Source organism: Loxodonta africana, chromosome 4 (assembly GCF_030014295.1).
Source record: "Loxodonta africana isolate mLoxAfr1 chromosome 4, mLoxAfr1.hap2, whole genome shotgun sequence".
Lineage (NCBI taxonomy): Eukaryota > Metazoa > Chordata > Mammalia > Proboscidea > Elephantidae > Loxodonta > Loxodonta africana.
In genome coordinates, this window is record NC_087345.1 from 164,498,665 (window position 1) to 164,524,659 (window position 25,995).

At 39.0% G+C, this 25,995-nt stretch overlaps 1 protein-coding gene across 1 annotated transcript in view; it reads left to right on the top strand.

The window, feature by feature from the left end:
- ARMC3 (armadillo repeat containing 3) overlaps nt 1-18,180 on the top strand; it is a 138,620-nt gene extending 120,440 nt beyond the window's left edge. Inside the window, exons 18-20 of the mRNA XM_064285195.1 lie at nt 11,819-12,019; nt 13,995-14,157; nt 17,865-18,180. Of these exons, the coding sequence (XP_064141265.1) occupies nt 11,819-12,019; nt 13,995-14,157; nt 17,865-18,074 (574 nt within the window). The 3' untranslated portion in view covers nt 18,075-18,180. The remainder of the gene's footprint in view (nt 1-11,818; nt 12,020-13,994; nt 14,158-17,864) is intronic.
- The last annotated feature ends 7,815 nt before the right edge of the window (nt 18,181-25,995 follow it).

Sequence of the window (25,995 nt, forward strand, 5' to 3'; positions counted from 1 at the left end):
ACATGGATGTTCTCAGCAATCCTGGAAGCCCCAAAGAGAGCACTCCAAGGTCCCGGGTGCCCTAGTCATTGGGACCTCAACAAATATGCATGATTTAGGCTTAATGCACAGTTATGATGGATCCAATCAATGAATATGCCTAACTGCATCAGGCCCCCTTCCCTTCCTGAAGTTAGTTCCTCAGGTGTGTGGCGGGGGCGGGGGGTGGCTGTGCAGCCCTTACATGCCCAGCTATTTTGGAAAACAAAGGCATTTTGATTGCTCAGTTGTTTTCAGAAACTAGAGTCAAAGGGCCAAACCAAGTCTTTTCATGTGCTTATTTGCCATCCTGATATCCTCTTTAGTGAAATATCTGTTCAAATTTTTTGCCCTCATGGCCCTGAGACTCCCTCTCCCTATTGGAGACATTTGGGTAGCCAGGAAGTAACAGAAAAAGGGGCCCTACTGCAACAAGCAGCCCAGCCTATGAAGTCTCTTTGTCTCATGGGTCTGAGACTCACTACCCCATGCAGAGACATCAGGGCAGATGGGGACACTGGTAGGATGGAATCCTGTCACAACAAGCATCTGTCCAGGAAAGCTTCTTCATCTCTACAAGCCTGAGACACTTATCCCCTACTGAGAGAAACCCAAAAGCCCACTCTGGGGAAACTCCTTCTACCCAGCAGCACCGGATCAACTAAGGAGAAAATTTAAAAATTAAACTATCATTGGAACCACAACCCACAAAAGTAGTCCAGGACCTGCATGCTGGACATAAACACAGTGACTGTTTGCTAAAATAAATAAATAGGGCCCAGAGTCTTCTAACGTAATAAACAACGTATCTAGGATATGATTGAAAATGACCCATCATACCAAGAAAATCACCACTTCCATGGGCAAAGACAAGCAGCTGATGTCAACATTGAGATAAATCAGATGTTGGAATTATCTGACAAGGATTTTAAAGAACCCATCATAAAAGTTCTTCAACAATCAATTACAAATTCTTTTGAAAACAGAAAAATAGAAAATCTCAGTTAAAAAAAACTGGAAGCTATAACAAAAAGAACTAAATGGAAATTATAGAACTGAAAAAAATACAACAAAATTTTTTAAAACTCACTGGATAGACCCAATAGGAGAGTGAAGATGATGGAGGATGGAATCAGTGACTTGAGGAAAGATCAATAGAATTTACCCAATCTGAACAAAAGAGAAAATAAACTGGAAAAAAAAAAAAAGAAGAAGAACAAAGCCACAGGAACCTGTGGGACAATAGTAAAAAATACAACATTCATATCATTGCGATTCCAGAAGGAAAGGAGAAAGAGAGTGGGACTGAAAGAGTATTCAAAGAAACAATGGCTGAAAACTTCTGAGATCTAGCAAAAGACAAACTTCTGGAATCAAGAAGCAGAGCAAACTATAAACAGGATAACATCAAAGAAATCCACACAAAGACACATCATAATTAAACTTCTAAAATCTAATGACAAAAAAAACTTGAACACAGACAGAGAAAAACATTGCAATTTCAAACAGGGACCAGCAATTCGAGTGACAGCAGATTTCTCATTTGAACCCATGTAGACCAGAGGAAATGGCACAACGTTTTTCAAATGCTGAGAGAAAAGAATGATCAACCATGAACTCTCTATCTGGTAAAGCTATTCTTCAGGAATGAAGGGGGAAATAAAGACATTCTCAGATGGATGATAATGTTAAAGAGCTTATTGCCAGCAGACAGGAAGTTTTTCAAACAGAAAGAAAATAATAAAAGAATCAGGAAAGAAGGAACAACAGTAAGAGAAGAAATATAGTACACACAATAGACTATGCTTTTCCTCATGAGTTTTATAAATCATATTTGATAATTGAAACAAAAATTATAACAATAGAAGTGAAGTTTCCACACTTCGCTCACAGTGGTACATGTTGATCACAGTAGATTGTGATCAGCCATATATGTACATTGTAATACCTAATGTAACCACTACAAAACCTGAACAGATAGATACATTCAAAAACACTAAAAAGAAACCAAGATGGAATCCCCAAAAATGTCCAGGAAGGCAAGAAAAGGAAAACAGAGGAACAAGAACCAGAGAAAACAAACATATGACAAATAAGAAGAATGCAGATTTAAGCACTAACATATAAGCTATGTTGTTGTTGTTAGCTGCTGTCAAGTCGACTCCCAAATCATGATGAAACCATGCATGACAGAATCGGACCATTGTGATGAATAGGGTTTTTACTGGCTGATTTTTGGAAGTAGATCACCAGACCTTTCTTCCTAGTTCATCTTAGTCTGAAAGCTAAGCGTCATAGCAACACAAGCCTACACTAACAGATAGGTGGGGGCTGCACATGAGGTCCTTTGGGAATCGAACCTAAGTCTCCCACATGGAAGGTGAGAAGTCTACCACTAAACTACCAATGCCCTCATCATATGAATAATTATCTTAAATATAAATGGTCTAATTATACCAATAAAAAGACAGAGATTGGCAGAGTAGATTAAAAACATGACCCAATTATATGCTACTTAAAGAAACTCACTTCAAATTCATTAATATAGGTAGGTTGGAAACAATGGAAAAGAAAAGAAATTATAGAAACTTTAATCAAAAGAAAAAGGAGTGGCTATATTAATACGTAATAAGACAGACTTCAGAAGAAAGAAAATTACTAACGACAGAAAGGGACATTGCATAATGTTAAAATGCTCAGGCCACCAGAAGACATAATCATCTAATGTGTATGTACCAAATGGGCCATTGAGTCGATACTGACTCATAGCAACCTGACAGGACAGAGTAGGACTGCCCCATAGGGTTTCCAAGGAGCAGCTGGTAGATTCGAACTGCCGACCTTTGGTTAGCAGCTGAGCACTTAGCCACTGCGCCACCATGGCTCCTATCAACAGTATAGAGGAGAAAAAGCTCATAGTCATATTAATTGATACAGAAAAAGAATTTGACAAAACTCAACACCTATTCATAATCAGAAGAAAAAACTCAGCAAAATAGGATTAGAAGGGAACTTCCTCAAAATGATTTTAGAAACCTCCTAGAGATTACATCATACTTAATGGTGAAAGAGTACATGCTTTCCTGCAAAGATCAGGAACAAGACAAGAATATCTGTTTTTACCACTCCCCTTCAACATTGTATTGAAAGTCTTAGACATTGCAGTAAGGCAATAAAAACAAGTAATAGTCCTTATTCAGAGAGAAGGAGCCCTCGTGGCACAGTGGTTAAAGCGCTTGGCTGCTAACCATAAGGTCAGCAGTTCAAACCCATCTGCTGGAGAAAGATGTGGCAGTCTGCTTCTCTGTAAGATTTATAGCCTTGGAAACCCTGTGGGGCAGTTCTACTCTGTCCTATTGGGTCGCCATGAGTTGGAATCGACTCAACGGCAACAGGATAGGACCAACAATGACACATGACAAACGTGCTTCATACTTCAAACATGTATGAGACTAATGGACACACCAGCCCAAAAACAAAGATGAGAAGGCAGGGACAGGAAAACTGGACAAATGGAAAACAGGGAACCCAGGGTGGAGAAGGGGAGAGTGTTGACACATTGTGGGGTTGGCAACTAATGTCACAAAACGCTTTGTGTATTAACTGTTAAATGAGAAACTAATTTACTCTGTAGACTTTCACCTAAAGCACAATAAATAAAAATCTAGAACTAATAAGTGAGTTTAGCAATGTGGCAGAATATAAAATCAACACACAAAGGTCATTTCTACATACTAACAATTGGAATACAAAATTTTCAGAAAGTACCATTTTCAATAGCTCCAAAAAATGAAATATTAAAAAAAAATTAAAATGCAACAGAATGTGTACAGGACTTGTATGTTTCAAACTATAAAATGCTGATGAAAGAAATCAAGACCTAAACGAGTAGAGACAAACACCATGTTCACAAACTGGAAGACTCATGTAGTAAAGATGTCAGTTTTCTCTAGATTAATCTGTAGATTTTATACAATTCCATCAAAATCCCAGCAGGATTTTTTGTAGATATAGACAGGCTAATTTTTTTTTTTTAATTTTAAAATTTCTATGGAAAGATAAACAAATTATAAATAGCCAGAAAATTTTTGAAAAAGAAGAATAAAATGGGAAGAATTGCTCTATCTGATCTTACAACTTAGTATAAAGTGACAGTAATCAAGATAGTGTGGTATTGATGAAGGAATATACAGAGGTTAATAAGCAGAACAGAGTCCAGAAATAGGTGACAACAAATATGGATTTGTTAAATGAAAATTTTATGAGATAGTGGCAGATTCACATGTAGCTGTAAGAAATAATATAGAGAGAGCCTGTGTACCCTTCACCCTGTTTCCCCAGTGACAACCTTTTGAAAACTATAGTACAATATCACGAATTGGATCCTGATATTAAAACAATCCAACAATTTTATCCCCATTTTCCCAGTTTTACTTCTACTTGCTTATGTACACGTATTCTATAAAATTTTATCACGTGTATAGGTGTATGTATTTTCCACTACAGCCAAGATACTGAACAAGGATTCCTTGTCTTGCCCTTTTATATCCATATCTACCTCTCTACCACCACCCCTCCCTCCATCCTTAACTCCTGGCAACCACTGATCTGTTCAGCATTTCTAAAATTTTGTCATTATCAAATAGAATCATGCTTTTTGTTATGTAACCTCTTGGGACTGACTTTTTTTTCACGCAGCATAATTCCCTCATGATTCATTCAAGTTATTATATGTATCAATAGTTCATTCCTTTTTTATTGCTGAGTAATATTCCACAGTTTGTTTAACCATTCACACTGAAAGACACCTAGGTTGTTTTCACTTTGGGGCCATTATGGATAAAGCTGCCATGAACATTTGTGTATAGGTTTTTGTGTGAGCATAAGTTTTCGTTTCTCTGGGATAAATGTCCAAGGTAAGCACTCACTCAGTGGCTCCACAGAAGAGAGACATGGCGACTTGCTTTCGTAAAGATTGTTTTTGTTGTTAGTGCTGTCGAGTCAGCTCCAACCCACAGCAACCCCATATACAACAGAATGAAACACTGCCGAGTCCTGTGACATCCTCACAAATCGTTGCTATGTTTGAGCCCATCGTTGTAGCCGCTGTGTCAACCCATCTCCTCAAGGGTCTTCCTGTTTTTTGCTGACCCACTACCTTACCAAGCATGATGTCTTTCTCCGGTCCCTTCTGATAGCACACCCAAAGTACGTGAGACGAAGTTTCACCATCCTTGCTTCCAAAGGAGCACTCTGGCTATACTTCTTCCAAGACAGACTTGTTCTTCTGGCAGTCCATGGTATATTCAATATTCTTTGCCAACACCATAGTTCAAAGGCATCAATTCTTCTTCAGGATTCCTTATTCATTGTCCAGGTTTTGCATGCATATGAGGTGATTGAAAATATCATGGCTTGGGTCAGCTGCATCTTAGCCTTTAAAGTGACATCTTTGCTTTTTAACACCTTAAAGAGATCTTATACAGCAGATTTGCCCAATGCAATGCGTAAGTTTGATTTCTTGACTACAGCTTCCATGGGTGTTGATCGTGGATCCAAATAAAATGAAATCCTTGACAACATATCGTTTCTCCATTTATCATGATGTTGCTTATTGGTCCAGCTGTGAGGATTTTTGTTTTCGTTACGTTGAGGTGTAATCCATATTAAAGGCTCTCGTCCTTGATACTTCAAGTACTCTTCACTTTAAGCAAGCAAGTTTGTGTCATCAGCATAACACAGGTTGTTAATAAATCTTTAACAAATCTTGATGCCATGTTTTTCTTCATATAGTCCAGCTTCACGGATTAATTTGCTCAGCATACAGATTGAATAAGAGTGGTGAAAGGATACAACCCCAACACACATCTTTTTTCATGTAGTTCTGTTCGAACTACTGCCTCTTGGTCTATGTACAGGTTCTACATGACCACGATTAAGTGTTCTGGAATTCCCATTCTTTGCAATGTTGTCTGTAAAGATTACAGCCTAGAAAGCCCTATGGGGCAGTTCTCTGTCACAAGGGATCAATAGAAGTCAAACTTGACTCTTTGGCAGCTAAAAACAACATGGTAAGGGCATGATTCGTTTTAACAAGAACTGCCGAACTGTTTCCAGAATGACTGTACCATTTTACATTACAACCAGCAATTTATTAGTGATAGTTTCTTTCTATCCTCTCCAGCATTTGGTTTTGTCACAGTTTTTTATGTTAACTATTCTGATAGGTATACTGTGATATCTCATTGTGGTTTTAATTTGCATTTCTCTGAGGGCTGATGTTGAACATGTTTTTATATAGTTATCTGCCATCTATATATCCTTTGGTGAAAAATCTTTTCATATCATTTGCCCATATTTTAATTGTATCATTTTTTTTTTACTGTTGAATTTTGAGAGTTCTTTCTATAACTTAGGTATTAGTCCTTCGTCAGATAATGCAAATATTTTCTCCCAGTGTTCAGCTTGTTTTTTTAGTCTCTTTGCTTTCACAGAGCTAAAACTTTAAATTTTAGTGAGGTTTGATTTATCAGTTTTTTTTTTCTTTTATGAACCATGCTTTCGTTGACAAGTCTAAAAATTCTTTGCTTTGTCCTCTATCTTGAAGATTTTCTTCTGTTTTTTTCTAAATGTTTTATAGTTTTATGTTTTCCACTTTGAGTTAGTTTTTGTATGTTGTTGTTGTTGTTAGCTGCTGTCAGTTCCACCCTGACTCATACCGACCTTATGTATAACAGATGAAACATTGCCTGATCCTGCACTATTCTCATAATCGTTGCTATATTTGAGCCCCTTGTTGTAGCCACTGTGTCAATCCATCTCTTTGAGGGTCTCCCATTTTTTTTGCTGACCTTCTATTTTACCAAGTATGATGTCCTTCTCCAGAGATTGGTCCCTCCTAATGATGTGTCCAAAGTAAGCAAGACAAAATCTCCTCATCCTTGCTTCTAAGGAGCATTCTGGCTGTACTTCCTCCAAGACTGTTCTGCTCATTCTTCTGGGAGCCTATTATATATTCAATATTCTTCACCGACACCACAATTTGAATGCATCAATTTTTCTTCAGTCTTCCTTTTTCATTGGTCAGCTTTCTCATGCATAGAGGCAATTGAAAATACCATGGCTTGGGTCAGTTGCACCTTAGTCCTTAAATTGACATCTTAGATTTTTAACACTTTAAAGAGGTCTTTTGCCACAGATTTACACAGTGCAATATGTCCTTGATTTCTTGACTGTTGCTTCTGTGGGCATTGTTGATCCAACTAAAATGAAATCCTTGACAACTTCAATTTCTTCACCATTTATCATGATGTTGTTTATGGGCTAAGTTCAATAATCCATATTGAAGGCTATAGTCTTTTATCTTCATGAGTAAGTGCTTCGAGTTGGCTTCATTTTGTATAAGTTGTGAGATTTAGGTCAAGGTCCATTTTCTGCACATGGATATCCAGTTGCTCCAGTGCCATTTGTTGAAAAAGGCTAGCCTTCCTCCCTTGAATTGTTTTTGCATCTTTATCAAAAATCACTTAAGCATATTTTTGAGGATCTGTGTTCTCTATTCTGTCTCTTGATCTATATGCCTATTCCTCCACCAGTACCATGCTGTGTTGATGACTGGAGCTATATGGTAAGCTTGGTTGTTGTTGTTAGGTGCCATTGAGTCGGTTCCAACTCATAGCGACCCTATGCACAACAGAACGAAACACTGTCGGGTCCTGCGCCACCCTCACGGTTGTTGCTATGCTTCAGCCTATTGTTGCAGCCACTGTGTCAATCCATCTCGTTGAGGGTCTCCCTCTCCTTTACTGACCCTCCACTTTACCAAGCATGATGCTCTTCTGATAACATGTTCAAAGTACATGAGATGTAGTCTCGCCATTCTTCCCTCCAAGGAGCATTCTGGTTGTACTTCTTCCAAGACAGATTTTTTCTTTATTTTGGCAGTCTATGGTATAGTCAGTATTCTTCTCCAACACCACAATTCAAAGGCGTCAATTCTTCTTCAGTCTTCCTTATTCACTGTCCAGCTTTTGCATGCATATGAGGCAATTGAAAATATCATGGCTTGGGTCAGGTGCACCTCAGTCCTCAAGGTGTCATCTTTGCTTTCCAATACTTTAAAGAGAGGTTTTGCAGCAAATTTGCCCAATGCAGTTCTTCTTCTGATTTCTTGACTGCTGCTTTCATGGCTGTTGATTGTGGATACAAGCAATATGAAATCCTTGACAATCTCAATCTGTTCGCCGTTTATCATGATGTTGCTTATTGGTCCAGTTGTGAGGATTTTTGTTTTCTTTATGTTGAGGTGTAATCCATATTGAAGGGTATAGTCTTTTTATCTTCATCAGTAAGTGCTTCAAGTCCTCTTCACTTCCAGCAAGCAAGGTTGTGTCATCTGCATAACACAGGTTGTTAGTGAGTCTTCCTCCAATCCTGGTGCCCTGTTCTTCATATAATCCAGCTTTTCAGATTATTTGCTTGGCATACAGATTGAATAGGTAGGGTGAAAGGATACAACCCTGACACACGCCTTTCTTGACTTTAAACCATGCAGTATCCCTTTGTTGTGTCCAAACAACTACCTCTTGATCTATGTACAGGTTCCTCATAAGCACAATTAAGTGTTCTGGAATTCCCATTCTCCACAATGTTATCCATAATTTGTTGTGATCCACAGAATCAAATGCCTTTGCATAGTCTATAAAACTCTTCTTTCAGCCAGGATCCATCTTACATCAGCTATGATATCTCTGGTTCCACATCCTCTTCTAAATCTAGCTTGAATTTCTGGCAGTTCCTTATCAACCTACTGCTGCAGCCACTTTAAAATGATCAACAAAATTTGACTTGCATGTGATTTTAATGATATTGTTTGATAATTTCTACGTTTGGTTGGATCACATTTCTTGGGAATAGGCATAAATATGAATCTCTTCCAGTCAGTTGGCCAGGAAGCTGTCTTCCAAATTTCTTGGCATGAAAGAGTGAGCACTTCCAGCGCTGCATCGGTTCGTTGAAACATCTCACTTGGTACTCCATCAATTCCTGGAGCCTTGTTTTCGCCAGTGCCTTCAGTGCAGCTTGAACTTCTTCCTTCAGTACCATTGGCTCCTGATCATATATTACCTCCTGAAATGGTTGAACATCAATCAGTTCTTTTTGGTATAGTGATTCTGTGTATTACTTCCATCTTCTTTTGATGCTTCCTGTGTCATTTAATATTTTCCCTGTAGAATCCTTCAGTATTGCAACTCAGGACTTGAATTTTTTCTTCAGTTCTTTCAGCTTGAGAAACGCTGAGCGTGTTCTTCCCTCTTGGTTTTCTATCTCTAGCTCTTTACACATGTCATCGTAATACTTTGTCTTCTGGAGCCGCCCTTTGAAATCTTCTGTTCAGCTCTTTTAGTTTATCATTTTTTCCTTTTGCTTTAGCTAGTCGACGTTGAAGAGCAAGTTTCAGAGTCTCTTCTGACATCCATTTAGGTCTTTTCTTTCTCTCCTGTCTTTTTAATGACCTCTTGCTTTCTTCATGTATGATATTCTTGATGTCATTCCACAACTCATCTGGTCGTCAGTCATTAGCGTTCAGTGCATCAAATTGGTTCTTGAGATGTTCTCTGAGTTCAGGTGGGATATACTCAAGGTCATACTTTAGCTCTCCTGGACTTGTTCTAATTTTCTTCAGTTTCAGCTTGAACTCGCATATGAGTAATTGATATGCTTTAGTATAGAGTAATTCCTCTCACTTTATTCTTCTTCCTCAGGGTTTTTCACCTATTCTAGAGTCTATGCCTTTCCATAGAATTTTTAGAATAAAATTTTCCCTGTCTCCAAAAACCCTGGTGGGATTTTGATAGGAATTGCTTTAAACCTATAGATCATTTTTAAGAGAATTGGCATCTTTTCTATGTTGAGCCTTCAAATCCGTGAACACAGTATGTCTCACCATTTATTTAGGTCTTCTTTAAGTGTTTTGTAATATTTAGCAGAGATCCTGTATATGCTTTGTAAAGTGTACACCTAAATATTAATTTTCTTTGAAGCAACTATAAATGATATTGGGTTTTTAATTTTGGTTTCCGTATTTTCATTGTGACTATGTAATTTTTGCAAGTTGATATTGTATATCCTGAGATCTTGATGAATTCATTTATTAGTTCTAACAACCAAACCAAATCTGTTGCCACTGAGTCAATTCCAACTCATAGAGACCCTAAAGGACAGAGTAGAACTGCTCCATCAGATTTCCATGGAGCACCTGGAGGATTTGAACTTCTGACCTTTTGGTTAGCAGCCAAGCTCTTTACCACTGTACCACCAGGCCTCCTATTAGTTCTAGAAGGGTTTTAGTTTTTTTTTTTTTTTTGTAGCTTCCTTGAGATTTCCTGCATACAGTCATGTCCTCTGCTTTGTCTTTAGTTTTCAGTAGTTTGATTTTGATGTGTCTGGGAGAGGATTTCTTTGGGTTTACTTGATTGGTATTCAATGGAATTCTTGAACATGTAAGTCTGTGTCTTTGACCAAATTGGGGGAGCCATTTCAGCCCTCACTTATTTAAAAAAAAAAAAAAAAAACTTTTTTTTTTTTTTTTTTTCTGTACTGCAGTCTTTCTCCTCTTCTTCTGGGGGACTTTGATAACACCAGTATTAGATCTTTTGTTATTGTACCACGGGTCCCAGAGACTCTCTCCATTTTTTTTTCCAACATTTTTTTCTCTGTGTTGTTCAGATTGAATCATTTTTATTTATCAGTCTTTAATTTTACTGATTATTTACTGTATTATCTTTATTCTGCTATTAACTCTACCCAGGGAAACATTTTTTATTTGTTTGATTGTTTAGTTTGTTTGCTTTGGTTTTTTGTTTTGCTTTGTTTTTTGGTTATTATGTTTTTCAGTTCCAAAATTGTATTTGGTGGTTCTTTACATCTTCTGTTTTCTAAGATTTTCTCACTTTACACTTATCTCAAGAGTGTTTGGCTTTGTTGTATCTTTCATAATAGCTACTTTAATGTCTTTATCACATAGTTACAACATCTGTGCATCCTGACATTGGGGTCAGTTGATTGTCTTTCCCATGTGAGTTGAGATTTCCCTGGTTCTTCTTATGCTGACTAATTTGGGGTTGCAATATTATGTTATGAGAGTCTGAATCTTATTTATACAGGCATTATTTCCATGATTTAGGTAATTTCTCTTAAAAATACTGATACATAATTTTCTTGCTGAAGATCTCAGCTGACACAAGAGATGATGTAAGACTCCTTAGACTCCCTGAAGAGGCAACTTATTTCTTTCCAATTCAACAAATATTTATTATATACCTACTACTAGATATGGAGCCCTGGTAGCACAGTGGTTAAGAACTCGGTCTGCTAATGAAAAGGTTGGGAGTTCAAATCCACCAGCTGCTCCTTGGAAACCCTATGGGGCAGTTCTACTCTGTCCTGTAGGGTCACTTTGAGTCAGAATCAACTCAATGTCAGTGGGTTCAGTTTCGTTTGTTTTTGGTTTGTGTGCCAGACACAGTGCTAGGCAGCCATGTTGAAATCCAATACATGATTTTAATAAGATGTGTTGATCACATACTGTCCTCTTGCAAATTAATTTCCCCTGCATAATAAAAACTGTATAAAATAACACTAAAATTGTCATTGAAAATTTGAAAGCTATATATGATATTGCTCTTGAGGTACAAAATGCCTTATTTCTGTGATCGCTCTTTAGACAGGGAGCACAGTTAACGATAATCAGTTGTTTAGCAGAAGATGTGATTTTGTTTGCTGTTCTTTACCCTGAAAGAAAAGGCAAAGGGAAAAAGGAAGAGGAAAAGGTAAAAGAGGAGGAGGAAGTTTTGTCAGTACCAAAAATGACCGGAGAAGGAAGCCCTGATAAAGAATGGTGCCCTCCTTCTGACCCCGACTTCTGTCTTTATGTTTATGAAGTGACCAAAACAATCCTGCCCATCACCAACATGAAGGAACAGGTTGAGGCTCTTGCAAAGTAAGTTGTCTGTATATATGTATATATTTTTAAGCTATGAAAAAAAGTTTTTGATCTTAGTGATTTACTTTTTTAACACATTTTCGGGTTAACTACAACACAGTAAAATTGAACGTCTATAGCACCCTGGTTCTGACTCTAAAGCAGAAACACAGTAAATTGGAAAGGTTCTGAATCTCTGTTTGAGGTCACATTTCCATCAATAATCAGAGCTAGGAGCTGGAAATTGCTTGGAGAAAAAATACCTACAATCTTTTCTCCAGTGAAACTATTAAAAGCACCTTTCAGTGTGATACTGAAGACATTATGAATGGCTCAAAAGTTTGAAAGTGAAAGCATTCCTTAGGTGTATGGAGTGCTCACAGTTTAAAGGAATCCTACTATAAATTACTTGTAAACTCACAAATTATTTCCTAATACAAATAATCACCCCCAGTTTTTCCATCTGAATGTTTTGTGCTTCAAGTTTCTTTAAAGTAAGGGTATAAGTATGCTAAGAGATGCCTGCTTGGGCAGGCCCAGAGCTCGGTGTAAACCAGTGGCATTGCCTTCTTCCTGGAGTGCTTAACCTGATTCCACTAAGAGAAGCCTGACAATTGGCTTGGTAGCTCTAAGTAAGGGATTAGGAACCACTGTAGAAATGGAGGACAGCCTTTGTGATAGACACCAGCCAGTAGGTGAGCTGCTGGGTTGTGCAACAGCTGCGGTCTCCATGGGAGCTTATATCTACTCCAAATAGAAGTGAGTTGCAATCATCCAACCTAGATGTGACAACTGCAAGTCACACAGCTGCCAACTCATCGACTTCTTGTCAGCCAGAGCTGGAAGAGAACGTTTCTGGCTACTGAAGTTTTCCTAACGTCCTTGAGAAGTGATGACTCAAGCAGAACTCTAATTCAACTCATTTAAATATTTGTCAAATTTCCTCAAGCATTGTTCCTATCAGAAACGCTTTTCATCATCCCCAAATAATATTCTTTTTAACCTGAGCCCACAACAAGCTAGAAAGATACAGAGAATCTTTTCCCCCGGCTTTGGTTCCCCAGCATTCGCTGACATACACTTGGCTGGGTGAAGCTGTGAGTCAGTTCAGCACCTTTCTCCCCAGCCTCCATCCTCTTCTTTTCTTTAACCTTTGTTCTTCTTCACTTGGCTTCACATACAGCAAGGAGAAATTCCTTCTTTAAAATTTCACAATTCTGCTTTTACCCCAAGAGTGCTGCAGTATGTTGGATTTTTTGTTTATTTTTGTTTTTTGGATTTTTCTTTTTCTTTTGCCAGCATGTTCACTGGCTTTAGTGAGAGCCTAGTATCAAGAGAAACCCACAGGCAAAGAATTACAAAGCATCCTGCCTGACACCTCCACACCTAATTCCTACTGTTTTTCTTTTTTCTCTTCTCTCTCTCTCCTCTACCTTTACCCAGACCCAGTACTCAGTGCCCTCGAGTTTAGTGCTGTGTTATTACCATGTCCATCTGTAAATTAAAAAATAATAAAATGTAAAAGACAAAAAAAACTTATAAGACTTGAACATATTTGTGAAACTAGTGGGACCATTCTCTGTATTTATCTTGTCCCTGAGTTTCAGTTGCTTGAAACAATGACTATATGTTAGTACAATGCCTAAGATTTAGATGAAAACATTTAAAAATATTTTTCAAGAGTAAGAAAATTACAAAACTGCAGTGATACAAATTTAGTGTGACATTTATATCTTCTTATAAATGTTGGGAAAATTAGCATTCATGTTCTTCTTTGTGTTGAATGAAATTAATAGAATTTGCAGTTTGTATGGAGGTAGTTTGAATACAATAAGCATAATGCTAACCTACTTACAAAAGAAGTAAATTTTAAAAAGTAAGGCAAACAATAAAAATTCAAAAGGAATGTAGTTTTTACACATAAAATTACACTCAAAACATCCAAAATAAGATGTGAAATTTGATTGATTTGATATCAATATAATTGACACAGGTATGTGGCAGAAAGAATGGGTGGTCATATTCCAAAAGAGAAACTACATGAATTCAGCTGGGAACTTCACATAAGTGAGCTAAAATTTCAGCTGAAATCCAATGTCATACCAATTGGACAGATCAAAAAAGGGATCTTCTACCATCGAGCTTTGCTTTTCAAGGTATTTAAGATGCTTTTACCTCACTTGCCATTAGGTAAAAATATTTTGTCTTTATCATATTGAAGTGAGCCAGTTGCTAACATTTAGCTAACCTAGTGCCATCGAGTCGATTCCGACTCATAGCGACCCTACAGGACAGAGTAGAACTGGCCCATAGAGTTTCCCAGGAGTGCCTGGCGGATTCAAACTGCCGACCCTTTGGTTAGCAGCCATAGCACTTAACCACTACGCCACCAGGTTTCCAATGTTTAACTAGACAATAGTAACACACGCACACATATACACATATCTATAAAACCACCAGACTTGGCATATTCACCCATTCATTCAAAGTTTATCTTACACCTGCAATGGGCTGGGCTGTGTACTAGGGTCTGGGATTGTAGGGATGCTAAGTTGACAGTTGCTGCTGCACTCCATACCAAAATACAAAACAAACCTGTTGGCGTCGAGTCATAGCGACCCTATAGGACAGAGTAGAACTGCCCCATAGGGCTTCCAAGGAGCAGCTGGTGTATTTGACCTGCTGACCTTTTGGTTAGCAGCCTGAACTCTTAACCACTGTGCCACCAGGGGTACCTAAAACAGGGTTCAGAGAGGATGTCAAGGGAGGTTTCAGGGAAGGAAGTGCCACAATATTGGAGGCTACATAGGAGGTCACTAGGTAAAGAAGGAAGAGAAGGGCGTTCTAAACAGAGTAGACATCTTATGCAAAATAACAAGTATGAGAGACAATGGTTCATCTGAGGAATGTAGAGTAGCTTCTCTGGATGAAGAAAAGAAAAAGGATTGGATGGGGCTAGAGGACCAGATTATAAAGCACCATGTGGAAAGCATGGTGAGGAGTTTGCACCTGATCCTAAACTCTGAGAGTAGCCACTGAAAGTTGTTAAGGAAAAAGGGGTAACGTGATTGTGAAAGATTTTTCAGGCAACAGAATGGGGAATGAACTGGAGCAGGGGCAAGACTCAAGACTTGGAATACAAACTGGAAGTGACTGGAGCAAGAAATATGGAAGACCTGTGCTACAGCCATAGTAGTGAGGATGTGGATGAGGGTATGAATTCAGAGGGAGATTTAGGGGATATAACCAAAAGGTGCTGGAGACTGTCTAGGTGTGATGTAAGAGGTTGCATGAGAAGAGCAAAACGATTTCCGGGTTCTGAGCGGGGCAACTGGGGGCGATGGTACTATTCATTGAGGTGGGGAACATTAGAGAAAGGTCAGGTTTAAGAAAGGGGATCATCTTTTACTCCGTTGTATCCATAGTATCTGGCATACAATATGAGCTCAGAAAACGTATCCAATGTCCCTCTAGCTAGCTCCACTAAGTGTCTCGTAGGCACCTCAAACTCACTATGCCAAGCTGAATTCATGACCTTTCCCTCCCACCTCAAGTGAGTCATGCAATTACCCAGAACTCTTCCACCACTGAAATTCTAACCTCCAGTACTCACTGATAAAATCTCTTACCTTTCTACCTCTCTTAAATCCTTCACAGCTCCTATACATACTTTCATCTCCTCCATTTCCCCCCTCCCAGTGTGCTGGTTCTCCTTTGGCTTTACTCTCTACCCACAATGGCCTTGAAAAATTGTGCACAGCCCTAATAATTTTCTCACTAATTTCCCCCATTTTCCTGTGCCCTTCCCTTCCACCCCTCTGCTTTGACAACTAACCCTAGACCAATCCAATTGCCTGCTCTTTCCACTATTACACTCAGGTTGCAGAGCGCAACAGTGGTTCTCGCCACTGCAAATCCGTGATGTCCAGGTTTGGGTGGATACGCATGCTGCTGGCCACCCTTTTCCAGCTTCTAGTCATGGGCTCTTCCTATGTCGTTCAGCAGCTGTGCCCCACAAATGTCCCTCTTTCCTATCCCTTTCTTCATCTCTACTTCTTCGCTCCAAGCAGATGACCTCATGTCTCACTTCACAAAGGAAATACAGACTTTCAGATGGGAACTCACTGAATTTTAGTTCAGGCAGTACAGCCACAAGGTTAAGAGCTCAGGCTCTGGATGTGGGTTCCCTGGCTCTAACTCCGCCACTTCCTGTGACCTTGGCAAAACTACTAACCTCAGCTATACTAGTTATAAAGTGCTGTGACGTGAAGGAAGAGATCAGTAAATGTTATTTTGGAGAAAATACTGTTGTTATATATTATTTTTGTCTCTCTACCGCTAGATGTCAGTGCCATGTGTTCAGATTCTGTGTTTGTGTTATGGCTGACTATTGACCATTACTAAGCCATCTCAGGTTCAATACAGAGGAAGTTTCTGGGCGGTGCGCATGGTTAACATGCTTGGCTGCTAACCATAAGGTTGGCAGTTCGAGCCCACCCAGAGGCGCCTTGAAAGAAAGGCCCAACGATTTACTTCGGAAAGATCAGCCATTGCAAACCCTATGGAGCACAGCTCTGCTCTGACACATATGAGGTCACCATGGCTCAGAATCAGCTCAAAGGCAACTGTTGGTTTTTGTTTATTAAATCCCAAAACAAAACAAAATCCATTGCCAAAGAGTCAGTTCCAACTCATATTGGCCCTATAAGACAGAATACAACTGCCCCAATAGAGTTTCCAAGGGTGTAATCGTTACAGAAACAGGCTGCCACATCTTTCTCCCCTGGAGGAGTTGCTGGTGGGTTTGAACTGCTGACCTTTTGGTTAACAGCCCAGCACTTAGCATTGTACCACCATGCCCTAAAAATGACAGCCATGTCTTAGTCATCTTGGTACATCCTAGACTGTGCAGTCATTACATAGTAAACAATCAATAAATTAAGCTAATATTTAAATGTACAGATTATTAAAACAATTCTTACATTTATGTGTTCAGTACTTACTCCGTGCCAGCAGATACTGCTATAAGCACTAGCCACATATTAATTCACTTCATCTTTATAAGCACCCTATGGGGTAGGTACTGTTATTATCCTCATTTCACAGATGAAGAATAGAAGCACAGAGAGGCTAAGTAATGTGCTTGAGCTGACACAACTTAGTAAGTGGCTGAGCAAAATTCAAACTCAGGCAGTCTGATGTCTGAGCCAGCTCTCATGTCTACTGTGATGTGGCTAAGGAATTCGCAGATTATTTTAAAGCTATCTTTTGTTATAATATCAAAATCAGGAAAAACCAGAGAGCAAACTGAAGAGACAGCCTCCAAAGAACATAAGCAAGCCCTGATGAGGTGGCAGCAGGCAACCCGAGAAGGAGCAATCACTCCTGATCTTGCTTCTCCTCCTCCGTGGCACCGTCCACATCACACAGAATAAATCGGCTAGAAATAGGTCCCTGCCAATTTGATCCCTCCATGCAATCCCACTGCATCCCACGCCCAGAGAGCAGCCTAAACATATAGAAAGCTTGATAAACGCACTAGTGCTGAAAGCTCATGGAATGGCTTTTCTCCAGCTATACTATCAATCTTGGGCTGATACGATACAGCGTAACTGCCTGAAAACAGTCACTTCCCAGCAGCACCTACACAGGGATTTTCGGTCTACAGGATCTTAGAGGAGCAAGGGAACTTGTCATCACATTTTATTGGCTACTATCACAATTGTGCCCATTTTCAGCCTCCTGTCTAAGCATTTATTTGTGTGAGTTGCGTATTTCACCTTCAAACAAGGTGGGTTTTACAACTAAGGATCTTTCTCCACCCCCTGCCCATCACACTTGGTGGGTCTCTCCTCTCCCACAGGCTCTGGCTGATAAAATTGGCATTGGCTGCACTCTGGTCCGTGGGGAGTATGGCAGAGCTTGGAATGAAGTGAAGCTGATGGACAGAACTCGTAAGGGAGTGATTGGGTGTCTACCTCCTCCTGAAACATACATTGTTGATCTCATGTTCCATCCAGGTGAGCTGATGAAGCTAAGAAGTAAAGAGGCAGATCTTTACAGATTTCTTTAAACCATCAAACGAACACAAGAGGGCTTCAAATTCCTTCTGTACGCTTTATATGAAATTCATCCATTGATGTTATTTCTTTGAATAAAATATAGAAACGTACTCTGTGTAGAAAAAAGGAAACGTGGATTGAACTTTGTTATGCTCCTGATTTCAGGCTTTTACCCAACAATTCACAGGCTTATTAGGCCATGTTGTTCTCATGTACCTGGTATAAAGTTTGTCAAAATGAATCCATCAACTGTTTCCTAAGGAGCATCTCTGTCCTTGGGAATCATGTGTAAAAGCGCTCAACTGTTGCTCCCAGGACAATATGTAGACTCATGACTGTCATCTCCTGCCACAGTGCTTCAGGAACACTGGCTCAAAGAAATTCTGTGGTGTTTTAACTGTCTTCAGCCATCTTATCTCACTTTAATAAAGTAAGACCATCGATAGTTTGAATATTTACAGATCTATTTAGTATTAAAAACTTCTTTCTAAAAAAAAAATTCAATATTTAAAAAAACCCTGTCATTGAGAGCATTCTTTAATATACTTCACTGAACTAAAATGTTTTCTACAAAATATTTCCATAAAATATATTTCTCTTTGTCTTGTCTCTGTAATTTTGGAAATGTACCGGTACCTTCAGTTAAAAACAATTCTGGTTAGCTTTTACACATTTTAATCCTGGGTCCCCACAACATTATTTGAAATTTTTTTTTTGTTTAAAAATTCTTTTTTGGAAACTTCGAAATAGAGAAGTAAAGTTTTTACTAAAGAATGGTGTTTTCAGCATCAAGCACAAAATGGGGGGCACACGCATTTTGAATGGAAAAACAAATAAAAACCTGATGACTCTCATGAGGTATATATTTTCTAGTCAAGCCTTAAGTCTAAAGTTTACCTGTTAAATCATTTTCCAAGAAGGTATTTTAAGGTGAGTTTGATTTTCGAGATTAAGGCTAAGATTATTCTGTATGAGCTGACTGGTAATTTCAAAGAATGTAATTCTTTATTTCACAATAAATTTTCTTGTGTCAAAGGTTGTGGCGATGATGTTTATCACACATTTTCATATTAGAGCATGAACTACAGGAGACAAACCCTTCAAAGCATTTTCAAGCCTGTTCTGATCCAGAAAGCATTTGAAATGGATTAGAAAGACATGTAAGATGTAAAAAGATGAGATAAATGAAAAGCAGGCCTAAATGTAGGAAACAAATAAGGTTGGGGATAAGCTTAGAATTCAAAATGCATCCATGAAAGCCCAGTACATTTGTTAGGGGTAAGTGAAAATTTGACACCAAGCTCTCTAAGCAGCCAACGTGGGGGAAATGCTGTCAGTCGCGTGATTTATAATAGGGGCTGATGGATAAAAGCTCAAAGCAGTCTCTCAGGAGGAACAAAGACCAGGGAAATTTCTTTTGGGGAGCTCCGTAGATGACAATGTAATGTAGAAAATAACATCTTTTAAAACAAGCTCATAGTAAGTTCTGAAAAGAGTTTTTATAGGCTGACGGCCTAAAATCAAAGCAGAGTTAGGTAAAACGTCTATCTATCATTCGGAGCCACTCTGATAGGCCCCAGGTAGATGCCACGGTTTTTAGACTGGTGCACGTCAAAGACACATTTTTTTTTTTTTGTATCTTTGAGATAATTCTCTATAAATAATGTCTCTCTCAATTAGGTTCTAGATTATTATTGAACAGGAATGAGTTTGAAATTATATTTTCAGAAAAGTCCCTGAAGTTCATGCATTTTGTGTTGCCGGTTAAGTACAGAGATGTAAAATTTAATAATAACCCAATCTATTATAAAAAGAAAATTCATTTACAATAGAAATGAAAACTATAAAACACCTAGAAATAAATTTAACAAGAAATGTGCAAGAAAAAGTACAAAATTTTAATGAGACCTGAATAATTAGAGATAGACACCATGTTTTGTAATGGGAAACTCCACAATATAAAGATCTCGGTGCTCCTCATATTAATAGGGACATTTGGTACAGTTCCAGTCAGAATCTCAACACATTTTCCCCCCAGAACTTGATAAATTGAAAGTAAAATGAATGCATATAGAAAAATGAATGCATATTAATATGAACATCAAGAATAGTTTGATACAGAAAATAAGAGGTAAACCCAATCAGATATCAGAACATATATTAAAAAGCAATAATGAGTAAATCACTATGATATGGACATAAAAATTGAGAAAATTAAGATTCTAGACATAGATCTATATATTTAGATGGGGGTTTAGTATTATAGCTTTCCTGCCCAGTAGGGAAATTATAGCCTATTCAATCAACGATATTGAGAAAATTATGATTTCAACAAAGGGAGATCCTTTCTATGTATCACGGAGAAACCAGAAGCCATAAAAGAACATTTCTGACAAGTTTGGCTGCATAAACCCATTGCCATCAAGTTGATAAATTGCCGTTCAACAGGATACACTATAAGCAAAAAATCTAATGACAAACCATAGACAAGGAGATAAAATTACAACATATGTAGCAAAGGTTGGTATTCTTCATAAACAAAAAGCTTCTATAAATCAATAAGAAAAAGACAATCCACTTAGAAAATAGGCAGGGGCAACTGTGAAGGACTTCTATACAGTAGTAACAACCAATCCCCAAATCTCAGTAGCTTAAGATGACAAGTCTGTCACAGCCACACTACATGTCAAACATAGCTCAACAGAGGAGGCTGTACTACATACAAAGACGTAGGCTGACAAAATCTCCACTTAGTAGCTGCTGTATCTGGAATACATGGCCTTCTTAGCCACTACAGTGAAGGAGAAGGTGCTAGGGATCTTCTTCAGGGGCTAAATACTTTCACCTGGAAGTAACACATTATTTGGTCAGGACTGGATCCAGGCTGAGGAGCCCTGGTAGTACAATGGTTAATCACTTGGCCGCTAACTGGAAGGTTGGTGGTTCAACCCCACCATCGGTTCTGCAGGAGAAAAGGCCTGGTGATCTGCTCCTGTAGAGATTACGGCCCAGGAAACCCTATAGGGTTGGTCTACTCTGTCACATAGGGTGGCTATGAGTTGGAATCGACTCCCTAGCACACAACAGCAACAACAGACCCAGGCAGCATGGGGTAACGTCAGGAACCACAGAGATTCCAGTTAGGATCCTGACTCAATGTCGTTTAAAACCTGTGGAAACCCTGGCAACTATTGTGCTTGTGAGGTTTCAGAACAATTCATATAAAGCAACTTTAGTTGTCACTCTGTCAGAATCAAAAGCTACAGTTTTTCTTCCGGAGATTCATTTAAAATTAATATCTAACTTTTAAAAATAACTATTAATTGGAGAAATGGACAGTAAATAGACACCTCTTCACAGGCTCTGCGGCTTTTGAGTAGGCATTGTAGGTGAGGACTCCACTGGGCACCGCGCTTTTAGTAAAGTACACATCAGACTTGAAATGTTTTACTTCTCTGTCAAAGACACACCATTGTCATCCAAGGAAAATACTTTCTAGAAGCTCAAAATAATATGTAAAATCAAATCGATACTGGCTTTTTTTTTTTTTTGACACAATTCTTATAAATAGTAACTTGTTTCTCAGCAAGCTATCACCACAGGATTCCTCTGCCAAGGAGAGTAATCTGGAGCTAAGAGGTACGGAATTTCAGTGCATTTTCCCTCAGAACCACTTAAAGCAAGGCTGTAATCCAATTTCTCTTTGTCTTTAACTCAACAGAATACTATAAAAAACAAAAACAAAACACAAAACCATTGCCATCAAGTCGATTCCGACTCATAGTGACCCTATAGGACACAGTGGAACTGCCCCATGGGGCTTCCAGGGCTGTAATCTTCGAAGAAGCAGGCTGCCACATCTTTCTCCCACAGAGCCGCTGGTAGGTTCCAACCACCAACCCTGCAGTTATCATCGGAGCACTTATCCACTGTGCCACTAGGGCTCCTTAACAGAATACTAGGAGTAGGAAGAGCGATAAAATAGTACCAATTCTCTTATGTAAATACTAGTGTTAAAGTACTATTTCTTTATTTGGAGCCCTAACGGAGCAGTAGTTAAGAGCTAGACTTCTAAGCAAGAGATTGGCAGTTCAAATCCACCAGCTGCTCCTTGGAAACCCTATGGGGCAGTTCTACTCTGTCCTACAGGGTTGCTATGAGTCGGAATTGACTGGATGGCGACAGTTTTAGTCTTTATTTAAAAATATCTGTGCATTATTATATAGATCGAAAGCAAAAGCTTTGCTTATCCTTACGATTTTAAAGCCATGAATATAATTAGTTTAATAATAATAGTCGACGACTTCAAAAGGCAACCATCAAAGTGTCAGGTAGGAATATATTAATGTAATGAATTCAAATAAGATTCCCGTGGAACTCACACAGTACAAGAGACCTGTAGGATCTGCCTTAAAAAAAACCACAAACGAAAACAAAAAGTAAAATCATTGTTGAAAAAGGTAAATAAATTTTATTGTGGTGATTTTACTTATAAATTCAATAAGACTTTATTATTGGGAGACAGTGTAATATAGTAGTTAAAAGCCCAGGCTTTGAAGTCAGAGTTGAGAATAAGTCTTGTCTCTACCTTCTACTAGCTGTGGCGCAGTGCTCAAGTGTTAGGCTCCTAGCCAAAAAGTCAGTAGTTTGACTCCACCAGCCACTCCCTGGAAACCCTATGGGGTAGTTCTGCTCTGTCCTAAAGGGCCGCTATGAGTCGGAATTTATGGCCTTGAGAAAATTACATAACCTCTTTGTCTTTCAGTTCACTCTTCTGAAAAATGGGGAGAAATAACAATAGCAAATATTTACATACTGCTGACTATGTGCCAGAGGCTGGTCTATGCAGTATTCACACTTCCAGGAAGCTTATGATGTATAGGTGTATTACCCACACTTAACAAGTGAGAAAACCGAGGTCAAAGAGGTTAAGTAACTCATCCAAGATGGTGTAGCTAGCAATTCACGAAGCTTTTCACTTGAACCTTATTTGACCCCAAAGGCTATGTTCTCAAGCTATGTACCTCACAAAGCTGTCATGGAAATTAAATAAGATCATGCATGTAAATGACAGGTGTGTGTGTGTGTGTGTGTGTGTATGGATATCATTGTAGCTTTCTATTAAGAGCTATGGCTGCTAACCAAAAGGTCGGCAGTTCAAATCCACCAGCCAGCCACTCCTTGGATACACTACGGGGCAGTTATACACTGTCCAATAGAGTCACTATCAGTCAGAATCCACTCGATGACAACAGGTTTGGTTTTTTGGTATTCTATGATCACGTAAAAAAAAAAATTTTTTTTTTATGATCACGTAATATTCTGTTCGCACCTTTGCCTTTAGCACATTTTAAGGGAATATTTTTATTCTTCATGTGTCTGTCTCTTCTTTTAGATCAAGGGTCAGCAAACATTTTCTGTAAAGGGCCAGAGAGTAAACATTTTAGGCCTTTCAAGCCAGAGAGTCTCTGGCGCAACCACTCAACTCTGCTGTTGTAGCACCAAAGCAGCCATAGATGATACATAGACAACGTTATTACTAACACAGGGGTGGGCCAGGTTTGGCTTGTGGGCCACATTTTATCAACCCCGGCTTTAGACGATGAGCATTTTGAGAGAAAGGGCATGGAAGGGGCTTTACTTTACTTAGCCTAGACCCTGGGCACCTTGGCTAAGCATTCCTGAGAGATGTCCACCCTGGCATTTTGTCTTCCTGGGTTTGTCTGGGCTCTACAGTGGATCTACTTTATACCAGCTGAATGGATGACAATGTAAATGTCTTATTTTTCAGTAAGAATGAGGACAAATCTGGCCTCTCTAAAAAGGAAAATAAAACTTCCTATCTTTTGTACTTCTGTCAACAACTGTGAAGGATCTGAGATTTTACCCTACTCACAAGCTTGCAAGCTCACTGCCACAGTTTAAAACATGAGACACCTGGGTCATAGACTAAGGACTTTATTGCTCATAGCACAGCAAGCAGAATGAGCCAGGATATTCATGTCAGTTCTCGCTCGCAAGTCTCTTGGGGCCAAAGTGGTTGGGCTCTGAAGGATGATTACACGAATGGTGGATTGTTCTAGAGGGAAGGAACCCTGGGTTTAGAGAGCCCGAATCTTTTATAACGAGCAGTAAGTATGCCTGCCCTTTTGACTAGAAGGGAACACTATCTTCCAAGGCTGGTCATTAGCATCCTTAGAAAGATGGGCAGTCAAGAAGCCTGTTTGTAAGACGTGCAGAAATGGGAGAGACCTGTGGAGAATTAGTTCCTAACAGCTTCACTCATCCTTACAGTGTGCATGCCTTTGTGGGATTTTTTATGTGTAAAATCGAGGTGATTGATGCATGGTTAATGTGAACTTACCCTAGCCAGTATCCCTAATAATATAATTATATAACAAATGTCACAAATCTCAGCTTAGTGGCCCATGAGGCCAAATTTCTTTCTCAGGCAGTACCAAAGCAGTATTTATGAGGGAGTATAGTGGTTATCCTCAATATCATCCAACTAATCTTTTGTCCAGAGCCCTGGTGGCACAGTGGTTAAGAGCTCAGCTGCTAACCAAAAGGTCAGCAGTTCAAATCCACCATCCACTCCTTGGAGACCCTCTGATGCAGTGTTACTCTGTCCTACAGGGTCACTATGAGCAGGAATCGACTTACAGCAACGGGTTTGGTTTTTGGGGTTCAATCTTTTGTCCACAAGTTCAAGTCCAAATTCAGACTACCCCTTACCTTCTTCCTTAAGCATCCCCTGATGCTTTTGGCCTTTTGGTAGCCTGCTATAATACTCTTTATTATAATACTCATTTTGGCATTTTCCCATGTGCTTACTGGATGCTTTCCTAATCCGCATGTCTATCGTGGATAAGAGTGTGCATAGTCTTTGAAGTCAGTGAAATGGGTTTGAGTCCTACTTCTGCCATTCTTAGCTGTAGGATCTTCAGCAAATGTCTCAGTTTCCTTGTTTAAAAAATGGAGATGTTATAATAGTAGCTACCTCATGAGAAATAAGCAAGAAAATGCATGTAACATCCTGGGTAGGGTGTTAAACACAGTAAGCATTTGACAAACTATTGGCTGTTATGCTTTGATCTCTCCCAAAGAGACCGAAAGCTATTTCAGGTCTGGCGTACACCTTGCTGCTAGAGTTACTAGCAAAGGGATAGTTTAAACAATATTTGTGGACTGTCTTTATGCCTTAAACTAATTGACCATATATATAAAAGTTAAAATGAGATTTTAGTTTTCATTTTCATTTGGACACTTTTGAAAGGAGTTATGTGATAAAGAAAATCACTCCTGTCTCTGATTAAATGCAATGTTCTTTGCTTTTCAGTGTAGGGGACACAATGACTGCACAGCTGCTTTCAAACCTGTGCAGCAGGAAGTGAAAACTCAGACATTCTTATGGTCTTTTAAGCTTATATCTGAAATTATCCTTCACTACGCATGGGTACCAACACTTGCCTACCCACAGGGTGTAACCTGCGCCTGGCTGCTTAATTAAGAAGGGATCTAGCACTGCTTTGCATGGCTTTATGGCTGAGTATTACTGCCTGGCTGGGCTTGTCTGCAATTTTAAATGACTCGTTTTGCATATAGCTTTTAAAAGACTATTAGTTTGTGTAGTTAAGACTACTTCGGCTCGTGTTGACCTGTTAACAATGCACAAGGCTCCACATTGGCTATTATCTTTCCACTAAACAGAACCTGGAAAGAAACCAGGTCCTTGTTTTTACAAGACCCCAGTAATCAGCATTCTGCTGTGGGTATTTTGCAGTCAGGAGTGTCTGGGTCTGACCTCAGAGCCATAGGCTAAGGGCTATCCATTTCCCTTTCCAGCTCCTAGGTACCAGCCTGCAGGCCTGCAGACAGTGAGGCTCTGATTATCTTGAGAAATTCTCAGTTCGTTTTACACAAGAACAGCTG